At 40.7% G+C, this 13870-nt stretch overlaps 1 protein-coding gene across 1 annotated transcript; it reads left to right on the top strand.

Annotated features, from left to right (window-relative positions):
- Positions 1–9254: 9254 nt before the first annotated feature.
- Positions 9255–11252, top strand: LOC119294934 (prostamide/prostaglandin F synthase-like). Its single transcript, XM_037573227.1, has 7 exons — positions 9255–9630; positions 9739–9785; positions 9880–9994; positions 10216–10260; positions 10493–10552; positions 10665–10760; positions 10894–11252. Exons 1-7 carry the CDS (start codon positions 9355–9357, stop codon positions 11011–11013), a joined length of 759 nt encoding a protein of 252 aa, XP_037429124.1. The 5' UTR covers positions 9255–9354; the 3' UTR covers positions 11014–11252.
- The last annotated feature ends 2618 nt before the right edge of the window (positions 11253–13870 follow it).

Consider the following 13870-nt stretch of genomic DNA (forward strand, 5'->3'; position numbering starts at 1 on the left):
ATAGGTCAAACCGCATAATAACATATGTTGTTCCCTTTGTCATCGCTATGTTACTTTCCCCGAGATTCGATCATCATTATCTTCATACCTAGTTCAATATCGTTACCGGCAAGTCTCTTTACTCGTTCGGTAATGCTTCGTCCCGCAACTAACTCATTAGTCACATTGCTTGCAAGGCTTATAGTGATGAGCATTACCGAGAGGGCCCAGAGATACCTCTCCAACAGATGGAGTGAAAAATCCTAATCTCGATCTATGCCAACCCAACAAACACCTTCAGAGACACCTGTAGAGAATTTTTATAATCACCCATTTACGTTGTGATGTTTGATAGAACACAATGTGTTCCTCCGGTATCCAGGAGTTGCATAATCTCATAGTCTGAGGAACATGTATAAGTCATGAAGAAAGCAGTAGCAATGAAACTGTAACGATCATAATGGTAAGCTAACGGATGGGTCATGTCCATCACATCATTCTCCTAATGATGTGATCCCGTTCATCAAATGAAAACACATGTCTATGGTTAGGAAACATAACCATCTTTGATCAACGAGCTAGTCGAGTAGAGGCATACTAGGGACACTTTCTTTTGTCTATGTATTCACACATGTACTAAGTTTCCGGTTAATACAATTCTAGCATGAATAATAAACATTTAGCATGATATAAGGAAATATAAATAACAACTTTATTTTTTCTTCTAGGGCATGTTTCCTTCAATGTCCAATTGTCGTGGTTGGAATTTTGTATTGTTGTGCATGTGAGGAATAAATCGAATTTGGCTGCACTTAATACATGAGAAACATACACAAGTGCTATATTTCCTAGTTCTTAATCTTGATTGGTTTGGATAAATGGGTTTTCCATGTGGCTTGAATTAATCTGATGAATCTACAATGTGCTTATTTTTCATCAACATATTTTACTGATAGCATGTGAACCCTTACTTAACCTGATGAGTAACTATCTTATATGTGTTGCAGGGAAACAATGGGAAGCACTAAGGTTTACAATCGAGGTTAGCACGTGCATGGTCCGTTGTCTAATAGCACATTATTGTGCAACTGCAGGAACCATTCTAATACTCAGGTTTTTAACAATTTGGTCTTGCACATGTAGGTCCTGCTGTCAGAGGTTTTGACCCACTATTCAACCCTTTTTGCATATGGGGAAATGAGTTGTCCATGAATATCAATCAAGTCAAGAAACTCAGAAAGATTGTTAGGATAAGGAAATTGGCGACAAAAAACAAGATCTTTGTCTGCACAATGAAGAAGACATCAGTTCACTATAAGATGGTAATAACTATTATACCTTGCCTTTTTTTATTCCTTTGCCCCATTTCCAATATAGAGAAGATATTATGCACATCCTTGTTTTCAGGCCTTTCCAAAGCAGTTCACTGATGATTACCTCTCAAACCACCTCCATGGTCAGGAGGCGAGGAAGGTTTTCATACAACACCCATGGTTCAATATTGAAGTGTTCCTGAAGAGGACGAAGGATGGACGGTCAATCATCCACATGCACTGGCCTAAAGTTGCAAAGACCTTCAACATCAATGAAGGATCAATATTCGCCTTCTGCTTCAGCAGTTTCCCGATGAGATGCATCTTTCTATGTACCATCTATGATGCTAATTTTGAAAGGTCATGTGAAACTTGGTACTAGTGCAGTTGTGTAATGGGGTAGCTGAGTGCTGAAGCTATCGTGTTGTACTCTGGTGTATTTCAATTATGAAATCCTGCTTCCTTAATATAGGAATGAAATATATTATGTGTTTAATATGAATGTCAATTAGATTAATAAATGGATTATTAATAATAGGGCAATTAGCCTGCTAATTGATTTTTGCTATTGCAAACGGATATTGAGAAAATACCATGGCTGATGACCTAAGGCAACGCACATAAACCTTGTTGGATCGATGAACAATCACACACGACATTCTCTTCAAAACTGTTTGCGTTAGGCCACCTTGCGGAAACGTTTACCGCATAAAAACTATGTGTGATGGAGAGCCTTGTTGGGGAACGTTGCAGAAAATAAAAAAATTCTATGCTTCACCAAGATCAATCTATGGAGTTCATCTAGCAACGAGAGAGAGGAGTGCATCTACATACCCTTGTAGATCGCGAGTGGAAGCGTTCAAGAGAACGGGGTTGAGGGAGTCGTACTCGTCGTGATCCAAATCACCGATGATCCTAGTGCTGAACGGATAGCACCTCTGTGTTCAACACACGTACGGTTGGGGAAGACGTCTCCTCCTTCTTGATCCAGCAAGGGGGAAGAAGAGGTTGATGGAGATCCAGCAGCACGACGGCGTGGTGGTGGAAGCAGCAGCGATCTCGGCAGGGCTTCGCCAAGCTCTACGAGAGGGAGAGGTATTGCAGAGGGAGAGGGAGGCGCCAGGAGCATGGGGTGTGCAGCCCTCCCTCCCCCCTCTTTATATAGGGCCCCTAGGGGGCCGGCCCTAGGAGATCCAATCTCCAAGGGGGACGGCCAAGGGGGTGGCTTGCCCCCCAAGCCAAGTGGAGGCGCCCCCACCCCTAGGGTTTCCAACCCTAGACGCAGGGGGGCCCAAGGGGGGGGCGCACCAGCCCACCTGGGGCTGGTTCCCCTCCCACTTCAGCCCATGGGGCCCTCCGGGATAGCTGGCCCCACCCGGTGGACCCCCGGGACCCTTCCCGTGGTCCCGGTACAATATGAGTGACCCCTGAAACTTTCCTGATGGCTGAAACTGGACTTCCTATATATAATTCTTTACCTCCGGACCATTCCGGAACTCCTCGTGACGTCCGGGATCTCATCCGGGACTCCGAACAACTTTTGGGTTACTGCATACTAATATCTCTACAACCCTAGCGTCACTGAACCTTAAGTGTGTAGACCCTACGGGTTCGGGAGACACGCAGACATGACCGAGACGACTCTCCAGTCAATAACCAACAGCGGGATCTGGATACCCATGTTGGCTCCCACATGCTCCTCGATGATCTCATCGGATGAACCACGATGTCGAGGATTCAAGTAACCCCGTATACAATTCCCTTTGTCAATCGGTACGTTACTTGCCCGAGATTCGATCGTCGGTATTCCAATACCTCATTCAATCTCGTTACCGGCAAGTCACTTTACTCGTACTGTAATGCATGATCCCGTGACCAAACACTTGGTCACTTTGAGCTCATTATGATGATGCATTACCAAGTGGGCCCACAGATACCTCTCCGTCATACGGAGTGACAAATCCCAGTCTCGATCCGTGTCAACCCAACAGACACTTTCGGGGATACCCGTAGTATACCTTTATAGTCACCCAGTTTGCAACATTTGGTACACCCAAAGCATTCCTACAGTATCAGGGAGTTACACGATCTCATGGTCTAAGGAAAAACTACTTGACATTGGAAAAGCTCTAGCAAACGAACTACACGATCTTGTGCTATGCTTAGGATTGGGTCTTGTCCATCACATCATTCTCCTAATGATGTGATCCCGTTATCAACGACATCCAATGTCCATAATCAAGAAACCATGACTATCTGTTGATCAACGAGCTAGTCAACTAGAGGCTTACTAGGGACATGTTGTGGTCTATGTATTCACACATGTATTACGATTTCCGGATAACACAATTATAGCATGAATAAAAGACAATTATCATGAACAAGGAAATATAATAATAATCATTTTATTATTGCCTCTAGGGCATATTTCCAACAAGCCTTTGCTACACAGTTTCTTCTACGCACCATGTGTGATGCATTCAATAACACAAATGATAATTTTTTTAATATTGTGTGCGATGGGAACGCCATCACAAACGATTTAACGGGGAAAATTGTGTGTGATGTACCTACGAATGGAAATGTTTTTCTTGCAGCGATTGTGCGGGATGTATATACGAACTGAAACGTTTCATGGGGACTGACTGTGTGGGATGTACTTACGATCGGAAATTATTTCACCTGTATAATTGTTTTTTAGCACTACTGTACATATAACCGTATTTGCTCGCTCGATGGTCGCACACGACCTCATTTTGCCGAGCGTGTGTGCCAGGAGGGCATATCCCCGACGGCTTCTGGGTCATGTGGGAAGGACCCCCTAATCGCCCACACTCACTAGGTGACGGTTCCGAACGCCGTCATGGAAAGGGATTAAAAACCGTTTGTATAGCACCTCGTTGTACCATTGTCCATACATCGTGTTTATGCTAATTGTTTTCCTGTACTGTGGTATGCCGATGCCGATTTTACTCATTAGTCTTATCTTTGTGTCACAGTTCATGGAGTTATTGGAGGTACCATCTTTTTGATAGAGAGGTGACATTCCCATTGTGTACTACAAACTTGAACCGGTACTACACTTTCCTATCATTAGCATATCAATTGATCAGGCACTTGATTACTAATACTACCAATTGTGTCTTTTCTACTGAATCTGCGGTAGCTCCATGCTATGGCATTTATTTCCGCTCATACCATGGTATTCTTGGTTCTGGGTAATGGATGTATGGCTTCATGTATCTTCATGTCTATTTGGCATGATTTGTAGCGAGTTTCTCCGGTGTCTATCCCGATTCTAGTGCCTTGTTATTTCTAGCAAGGCAATGCTTGTGTTAATACCTATGGTAGAATAGCACGTGTTATGATTAATAACTACAATTAATCTGCATACTGAATACGCAAGATGGTCAACCATCAAATTGAGTGCTAGCATTAATCTTACATCCTGGTTGTTCCTTCTCCCACTTCTCTGTTTTCCTATGATCTGAATATTCTTAATTTTGAATACTTGCAGGTACCTTATGAATTGAACTTTGAACACTTGCAGCTTCTGAACTGAATTTTGAAGCATGCACGCAACTTCATCTCAAGCATCGGGTTGACTTGAGGCCTGACATTGGTGAGGTCAGAGACGACAATTCATGGCGGTGGCTGTCGACAACGGCCAGGACGTCAAGTTGGTTGTCTACCATTTGCTCCAGCCCGCTTCATATGTTTTCCTTCTCCCCCTCTGTTTTTTACGTACGTCTCTCATCTCCATTTCTTTTCCTTTTACAGAAAAAACTAGCACACCTCTCTCCCTCGCGCGAGTGATGAATTAGTCGTGTGAAATCTTTGTGTGACATTTCAATGCCCAATACCTGCTCAGGCGTCGCCGCCACTCTGTGCCTGTCGCAACGTTAGCTCTCCCATTTATGCACCATCGCCACCACCGGCACGGTAGCCTGTGCAGCCACCTCAAGCATCCTCCGCCACCCATGCCATGTCCCCTATGTGACGCGGGATCTTCCTCATCGGACGAGGAAACCAGAACCTCGGCCGCCATCTCACATGCGTCAGCGTGCACCTCTGTATGCGGTGAGAATGATGCATTTCCCAATGGGACATCTTTCTTTAGCAAACTTTATGTTCTTACAAGGATAATTTACAAGATCTTGGTATTATCGTAACACCTACTGGTGACATGGTTTTCAGTAGCCATGGCGATGATCCTTATGAGCAGAACCATAATGACAAACAAACGGGTTAATAGAATTCATAAAGTTGCAAATTATTTGCTGTATTCAATAATGCTTTCAATTTCAATGAAAATTGTTAACTGGACTACCATGATTGCGGTGGTCTATTATTCTGCAAAAGGTAGTTTTATCGCCATTTAATGTTTTCATTCACATCCATGATCATATATGTTGTCTGACAAGATGCGAGTTATCAACCACTTAGTTCTTATCTTTCTTTCCATCATATATTTGTACAATTAATTAACTTTCATTGCATCATGCTTCTGGATAATGAATAAAATGATGTACCAGTTGGATTACTTCTTCATCAACCTATGTTCCACTCAACATTCATTTTTTTTATTACTTCTTCACCAACTTATGCTCCACTTTACATTTATATCATGGAAAAATAGTTGTCGCTGGTGACCTTGTATATAGTCGTTTTTGCAGGCATGGGTGTTTGCATTTTCTCTTTTCTACCCGTTGCAACGCACGGACCCTTTTGCTAGTAATATTTTAATATATGATTAGCATTTATAAATACAATGATTAATAATTCTTTCAAATACATGTGTGTCGTCTACTTTTTTTCATAAACATTGGACGCTTCTCATACAAGTCTGAATATTTATTTGATATACATTTAACATGTTCTAAATTCAAGATTAACATTTTTTATAATGCGGGATACCTTTTATTGAAACGCATGAACATTTTGAAATGTTACAAACATTATTTTTTGTATGCTCTCAACATTTTCATATAAATTTAAAACATTTATTTTATATTTTATTAAAATGTTATAATATTTGGTTAAGATTTTTTAATTTCACATACATTTTTTGAAACAATTGAACATTTTTAAAATGCCACATATACTTTTAATATGCTATTAACATTTTTTAAATTAAGTTATATTTTATATTTTGCTAACATTTATAAATTCAATATTTTTTATATCTTTACGTTTTAAAATATATGTCTCAACAATATTTTTAAAATATATGTCTCAACAATATTTACGAAAATGAGTATAAAGAAAAACAAACAAAGGACAAAACATGAGAAAAGACGAACTTACATGAAACCTACCTAGACCGGCTCATTTCGCGATGCCTGATGTGAGCGGTTGCTCCAACTCTCAAGATTTTACTTGGGGAAGAGAGCCCGAGGTAATTAATGAAACAATTTTGGTGCTAATTCCCATGGTAAAAACCATGTTGTCCCCATTGAAACCAATTAGTCTGGACAATGTCTTATATAAGATTGCTTCTAAGGTGTTACCTAACCATTAAAGCAAGTGTTGCTAGAAATTATTTGAGAGAAGCAATTTGCCATTATTTGAGGATGCTTAATCACTAACAACATTTCAGCTAATGAGTGCCTCCATTTTATTGAAGAGGAATAAGGTCTACAAAAATAGATTTTGTGCTCTCAAACTTGACATGATGAAGGTTTATGATCGTGTGGAGTAGGAGTACCTAAAGGCTATAATGAGCAAGTTGGGTTTTGCACCAACTTGAATTTCCTTGGTTATGGGTTTTATTGGTACTGTCAAGTTCTCGGTGATGTTTAATGGATCTAGATTGGAGGAATTTAAAGCATCCTGAGGGATTAAACAGGGGACCACATCTCTCCTTATTTGTGCTTACCACCAGCGGAGGCCCTTGTCATCGCACCTGAGTGGAATCAGGGTAGCCCTAGCGGCCCTGACGGTAAGCCATCTTATCTTCGCTGATGACAACCTCGTGTTTGTTAAAGCAAATACTAATAGAGCTATGGAGTTATCTGCACTGTTGGATTGGTATTGTGCTGCCTCGGGTCAGTGGGTGAATCTGTCAAAATCCTCTACTTTTTCAATAAGGGTTGCATGTAAAGTCTTAGGATGGAGGTAAAGAATGCTTTGCATTTGCCACATGAATCTCTTTCTAAAAAAATTTTTGGTATGCCTTCTAACGTGAAAAACTCAAAAAAGGTGCCTTCAAGTACCTAAAAGATATATTATAAGTAAGGATGGGTGGAGAAGCTTCTCTCCATAGGGGCGAAGGATGTTCTATTTCCCAAGCAATCCCAGTTTTCTCCATGTTCTGCTTTAAGCTACTACTTGGACTATGCAAACACATAAATGCTCTCATCACGACGTTTTGGTGGGGAAGAAAGGAAGACCAATTGGGTCTTTTGAACATCTCTCAACGTACATTCATGCTTATCCAAGCACGCACATGCGTAGTTTACTCTACTGTACTAGCTTCCATGACTTACCTTGAAAACATAATATTAAAACGATCCTAGTAACTAACCAACTAACGGCTCTAGGTCGCTTAACCGATAAGTTTGGCACACTCCCAATTTGAATAATGTTTATGACTTCGAAAAATATTCATGATTTTGAAAAATATTGATAAGTTTGAAAAATAATATTGAATTCAAAAAAATTATGAATTGATAAATGTTTTTAGTTATGTTTTTTTTCTCAAATTTGAAAAATATATTGGAAATTAAAAATATATTCATGATTTTCTAAAATTCTTGTGAATTCAGAAAATGTTTGTGAATTCCAAAAACTATTCACAAATTTAATATTTTTTTGCAAATTCAAAAATATGTTTCTGAATTCAGAAAAAATACTAATTCAGAAAAATATTCATGAGTTTGAAATATGTTCATGAATTTAAAATAAGGTTCAGAAATTCAAAAGGTGTTCAATGTTCATGAATTTCAAAAAAATATTCTCAAATTTAAATATTCTTTGTAGATTACAAAAAAGTTCACGAATTAAATAAATCTTGGAAATTTCTTTGTGTATTCAAAAAATATTTTGGAAGTTAAAAATTGATTGTGAGTTTGAAGGACATGTTTACACGTACAACTACAGAAAGATCTACCACCATGCAGTGGATTTCTGGCGTGAAGGAAATGAGCGCTCTGCTTAGGGGGTGTTTGGTTCAGAAGTCCTACGACTTTTTCTAGTCCCAGGGACTAATAAAAAAAGACTCTCTAGTAGAGTCTTTTTCTAGTCCCTGTAGAAAAAATCCCTCCCGTTTGGTTCCTAGGGACTTTTTAGGGACTTTTTCTAGTCTCTGGGACTAAAAAGTCCCTGAACCAAACACCCCCTTAGTTGTATATGAGCGATGCATTAATTGTGCCTTTTTTCACATTTACAACATGGAGGAGCCCACTTAGGATACGACTGGATCGTCCGGTTAGCGTTGGACCCGGAGGGAGACACCTTCCTAGGTAATGACATTACTTAAAACATCTCCTAATGTACCTTCGTGCTTAACGAAGCATTCACACACATTCTTTACGCAACAAACTTCCATAGCTTACCTTGAAAACACAATATTAAACGATTCTAGTGACTAACGGCGCCAGGTCGTTTAACCGACAAGTGTGGCACGCTCCCAAATTCGAGTGGTTTGATGTGTTCCCACATCGACAAGAGCTTCTACTATTTATTTTTCTGTTTAAAATGAAAGACATATGGGCTTGTTAGGCAAGGTCAAATATTTGACACCCGGCAGTTTTTGGGCTGATAATAGCAACGTGTGTGGAGCTTGACCAACGTGCAAACGTGTAAGAATGATACGGTCCGTCAAAGCACAGCCCATTTAAAGCTTCTGGTCCGCTGAATTTGTCTAGGGAAAAAAAGTCGAAAAAACGGAAGGAAGTTTTTTCCTTGAAAACGAAGAACTGACGGAAGGGATCGCGCCACGCCGCGCGCCCTTCCCGCCGCGCACTAGCGGCCACTCGGTGGTTTCCGGCTACCTGTAGTTTGCGCAGCGCGTCGTGGTCGAGCCATCGTGTTTGAACGTGTGCCTCGTCCGGCCATCTCCATGGCGACGGCCGTCTCGCTCTCCCTTTCCCGCGCCGTCCTCCACACCTCCGCTCCTCGGCCAACGTTCCACCGCCGCGTGTCCGTCTCAGGCGCCGGCTCCACACTCCCGGACGCGCGCCGTCTTTGTCGCCGTTCATCGGCCGTCTCTGCCGCGGCAGGGGCTTCTCCGGCCGAAGTCGGCACCGCCGCGTGGGACGCCCTCGGCGGCGTCTCCGTCTTCGCCGCTGGCACCGGCGACGCCGTGCCGCTCAGGGACCTGTGGGACCCGTCCGAGGTATCCAACTCCCAAGTTCACCCGAACTAACCTCGTTCCGGCATCGTGCAGTTTTACTACATGGTGTTGGTAATCGATCAGCTCAACCAGTGTTGTTTCTGCGAGCAGGGGGTGGTCGTGGTCGCGCTGCTAAGGCATTTCGGATGCTTCTGCTGGTGAGGAAATGGAGGCGTATCGGTGGTGCAATGCTTGCCGCGTTTCTCGCTTGTTGGCCGGCTGCTAAACTTTGCTGTCTGCCATGTGTAACAGCTGGGAGCTGGCCTCTGATCTGAAGAAATCCATGCCGAAATTCGAGTCTGCGGGAGCTAAACTAATCGCCATCGGCGTCGGCACCTCTGACAAGGCACGCATTCTCGCCGACGGGGTAAGGCTGTGCTGAGTTCGTGTTTCTTGGTTGGTGTTAGCACTAGCACCGTGCAATGTTCCAGTTCCAGTAGAGGCAAGAAGTGGTAGACTCTTTGCAGATGTGGTTGTCTTCATGAGATTCAGTTTGATCAGGCTATCCCGATGTCACTTTTCAATTGTTCTGCTTCTGTTCTGAGCATGCATGGAGCTGACTGTTCTCTGGGATGATTTGCATTGCAGCTGCCATTTCCTGTGGATAGCTTGTACGCCGACCCCGAGCGCAAGGTGACAGTTCACTCCATTAATCCGTTCTTCAGTACTGATTCAGTGATGCCGCAACAGTATCAACAGTAATGAGAAAATGCATGTGCTTATCTGATGGTCAATCCACATACTTTTTTTTTTTTGAGCTAAGTCAATCCACATACATAGTCTGCTTCAGTGCGTGAAGAGAAGTTTGTGGTGTTTTGGGGTCTCAAACTCTCAATAATGACTGACGGTGAACTCATCTTTTCAGGCTTACAATGTCTTGGGCCTGTACCACGGATTAGGCCGTACACTCTTCAGTCCAGCCAGTGTAAGCATCCTCACCGCATATTTCCCTTTTAATTCTGATCATGCAATTGTTCCTTCAGAAGCCACTTGCATCAACGCCACTGAAATGTTTGATGTCCCTGCGCATGATGAAGGCAAAAATATACTCGAGGCTCGACTCCATCAAGGAGGCGACCAAGAACTACACGCTGAAAGGCACACCGGCAGACCTGACGGGCGTCATGCAGCAGGTTAAGCCGAATTCATCAGTCCTCTGTATCGCATTTGTTATTTATAGAAGAAGAAGTTTGGAGTCTCGTGGATTCGCTTCTTGGTAGATCGTCATTGATTGGTTCGGTGTTTTGCTCGTGTCGATTTCTGCAGGGTGGGATGTTTGTGTTCAGAGGAAAAGAACTGCTGTACGCATGGAGAGATGAAGGGACCGGCGATCACGCACCCTTGGATGATGTCCTCGGCATCTGTCGCCAAGTTCCCGTTGCTTGACGTTTTATTAGGCAGATATGTATTGGGTTCATCGATGTATTTGGTGTGCCAGAGACAGAAACTGGACTCACAAGTTTCGCATGTTTGATAAGCCATTGCTGGGCAGATATCAAATTCTGCTCCGGATAGCATTTGCTGCTGCTCGTCAAATTTTTTCTTCTGTAAATGTTAAAAACTTCAAATATTTTTGTAAATGTTCTGCTTTGGGTAGCATTGGTGCAATGGTGCTGCTCGTCGAATTTTATTTTTTTTGCAAACGTTAAAAATTCAAAATTTTATATATCCATGTCCGAATGTTGCATGCGAATGTTTTTGTGTGTGTGTTGGGGAGCGGGAGCCAAATAATTTCAACCTGTGGAAAATATATATTTTTTAACTATGTATTAGATGTTCTATCAATGTAACTCGCTGTGCGACTAGTTTTCCGCCCAAATTATTAGAGATAAGGTACAACTGAATCAAATATGTTGTGGATTTTGAACTATTCGGGAAAGAACCATTGTAGTCAATGACAAACAGGACCATTTTTTGCTGCCATGGGAAAATCAAACTATTTTTTAACCATGTCAAAAAAAATGTAATATGCTACCGTGGCAACTTCAAATATGCTGCCATGTCAAATAAAAAAAAACCGCTGCCATTGCAAAAATGATATCTCCCCATGAATGCTCCATAAAACTTGGGATGGCAAATTCAGTTTTTGTTCTTCTAAACAAACATGTCATATTTTTAGAAAACTTGTAATGGTAACATGATTTTTTTTGTCTTCGAACTATTTTTTGTTTTTTGCTTTTTTACCATGGCAATTTTCATTAGACTTACCACAAAATTTATTTAACATACCATGAAAATCCTTTTTAGATACTATTAGATATGTTGACAGTAAATTTTTGCCTTCTCACGAGCAGAAATTTGTTTGCAACACATAACTTGTCATGTGAACACTAAGATTTTTTGAATAAAATTTCCATGTTTTGTACAGAACAAAAACCATTTAATTTGTAATGAAACTTTTTTCAACATTTTTTGTCGTTTTTGTGTTTTACATATGATTTTTATCCAAATATGCTCTATGACATGGAAAATGTTTATAAAATGGCAATTTTTTGAATACTGTCTTTTTATATCTTTCTTTCGAGTAACTACTGTCTTTTTGATCTACATTGTGGCAAATCCTTTTTTATATAATTTTAATTTTTTCTTCACAAGCGAATGTTGATTGGACCAAGAGGCCTATCAAAGACAGACATGCCGCTGGGTTTGCGGGGTGGAGTCAGGGTATCGGGTCACGACTATGTATCACTCGTATTCGTAAGTACATCTCGGGAGCTCCTATTCGGCACTTCAGGGTTCAGGCGCCAGGGAAGCTCCCTGGCACCCATGCGTTGACGCTGGTGGACCGACCCATGTACTCGATCGCATTTAAGAAAACACCGAAAGAATTCCCAAAAAGGGAAAAAATCATGAATTCAAAAATGTTCAGGGGTTTAAGTTCTTGAATTTGAAAAAACGTTTATTGATTTGAAAATAGTTCATCAAAGTTGGAAAAAAAGTGCATCAAATTTGAAAATTTTCATTAAACTTTTAGAAAAGATCGTCGAATTTTAAGAAAAGTTGATCATTTAGAAAAAAAACTCATTTTTTGACAAAAAATTCAATGAATTTTAAAATGTTCACCATTTTTTATTAAAAAGCTCAGCTAATTTGAAAAAAGTGCATCAAAATTGAAAAGGTTCATCAATGATTTTGTGAAAAAGTTCATATATTTGAAAAACGTTTGTGCATTGAGAAAAAAAGTAAATGAAAATAAAAAAGAACAAGAAAAAAAGGAACAAAGAAAAAGAAATTACCTCTTGAATTGCAGCGAACTGAAGAAAGAATAAAGCAAAAAAAAAAAGAACTTAGTAATCACCCTTGTGAAGAAGCCGTAGTGCTTACTACTGTTCTGTGTTACCCCACATGTCTCGAGTTCTATCTCCATCAGCTGCACCTTTTTGAAGCTTAGCAGAAAAGATTAAAAAATGAATGGACCGGCCCAGCTCGAGCGGGGAATGTGCTCCGGATGGTGAAAAAACCTTTAGGGCTCCTTTGATTCAGAGGAATTCTATAGGAATTCTGGAGGATTGAAATCCTTAGGAATTTTCCTTATGTTGGGCCTTTGAACCTGTTCAAAAATTCATCCGAGTAACCAGTTAACTTGCCGATTAATCCCTACTCATAGGGTCACCGAGTAGCCTATAAACCAATAAATCGTTTGATTAATTAATTAAATGGCCGATTAACTTGCCAATTAGCCAATTAATCCCCTACTCACCAGCAAACCGAACAGCTACCAGTTAACGATTTCCTCAACAATGCTTTGATTCATAGGATTGGATCACATAGGAATTTTTTCTATGTTATCTTTTGTACTACATTTCATAGGAAATCTAACATCCACTCTAACCCAGTTTTACAATTCCTTTGTTTTGCATGTGACATCAAACACTCCTTGCTAAAATTATAGGATTCAAGTTAGCATGCCACTCCAAAATATACTTTTCCTATTCCTACATTTTCAAAATCCTGCAAATCAAAGATACCCTAAAGGCCTTAACGGGCGCTTGAAGAGCGAAATGTCGTACATCTCACCTATGCCGCCGACTCTTTGCTTGTGGGCCGGCCCAATAAGGGAAGCATTTAGGAGCCGTTTTGCATGGGTGTTTCTTCTGTGATCTTTCTTTTTTTTTCTTTCTCACATTTCTTAGGTTTTCTATACTTTTCTCTGTTTTCTTCGGCTTCATTGCTTCTTTCTTTATTTTCTCTGCTTTTTACCTTTTTATTATATGTTTAGTTTTTTCATACATATTGTACATTT

Source organism: Triticum dicoccoides, chromosome 4B (assembly GCF_002162155.2).
Source record: "Triticum dicoccoides isolate Atlit2015 ecotype Zavitan chromosome 4B, WEW_v2.0, whole genome shotgun sequence".
Lineage (NCBI taxonomy): Eukaryota > Viridiplantae > Streptophyta > Magnoliopsida > Poales > Poaceae > Triticum > Triticum dicoccoides.

What these genes read in the sequence shown, in the direction of transcription:
- LOC119294934 (XM_037573227.1), top strand. Translation starts at nt 9,355, where the DNA reads ATGGCGACGGCCGTCTCGCTCTCCCTTTCCCGCGCCGTCCTCCACACC. An exon ending in CATTTCGGATGCTTCTGCTG is followed by an intron (nt 9,786 to 9,879) that starts GTGAGGAAATGG and finishes CATGTGTAACAG; the next exon opens with CTGGGAGCTGGCCTCTGATC. An exon ending in CACGCATTCTCGCCGACGGG is followed by an intron (nt 9,995 to 10,215) that starts GTAAGGCTGTGC and finishes TTTGCATTGCAG; the next exon opens with CTGCCATTTCCTGTGGATAG.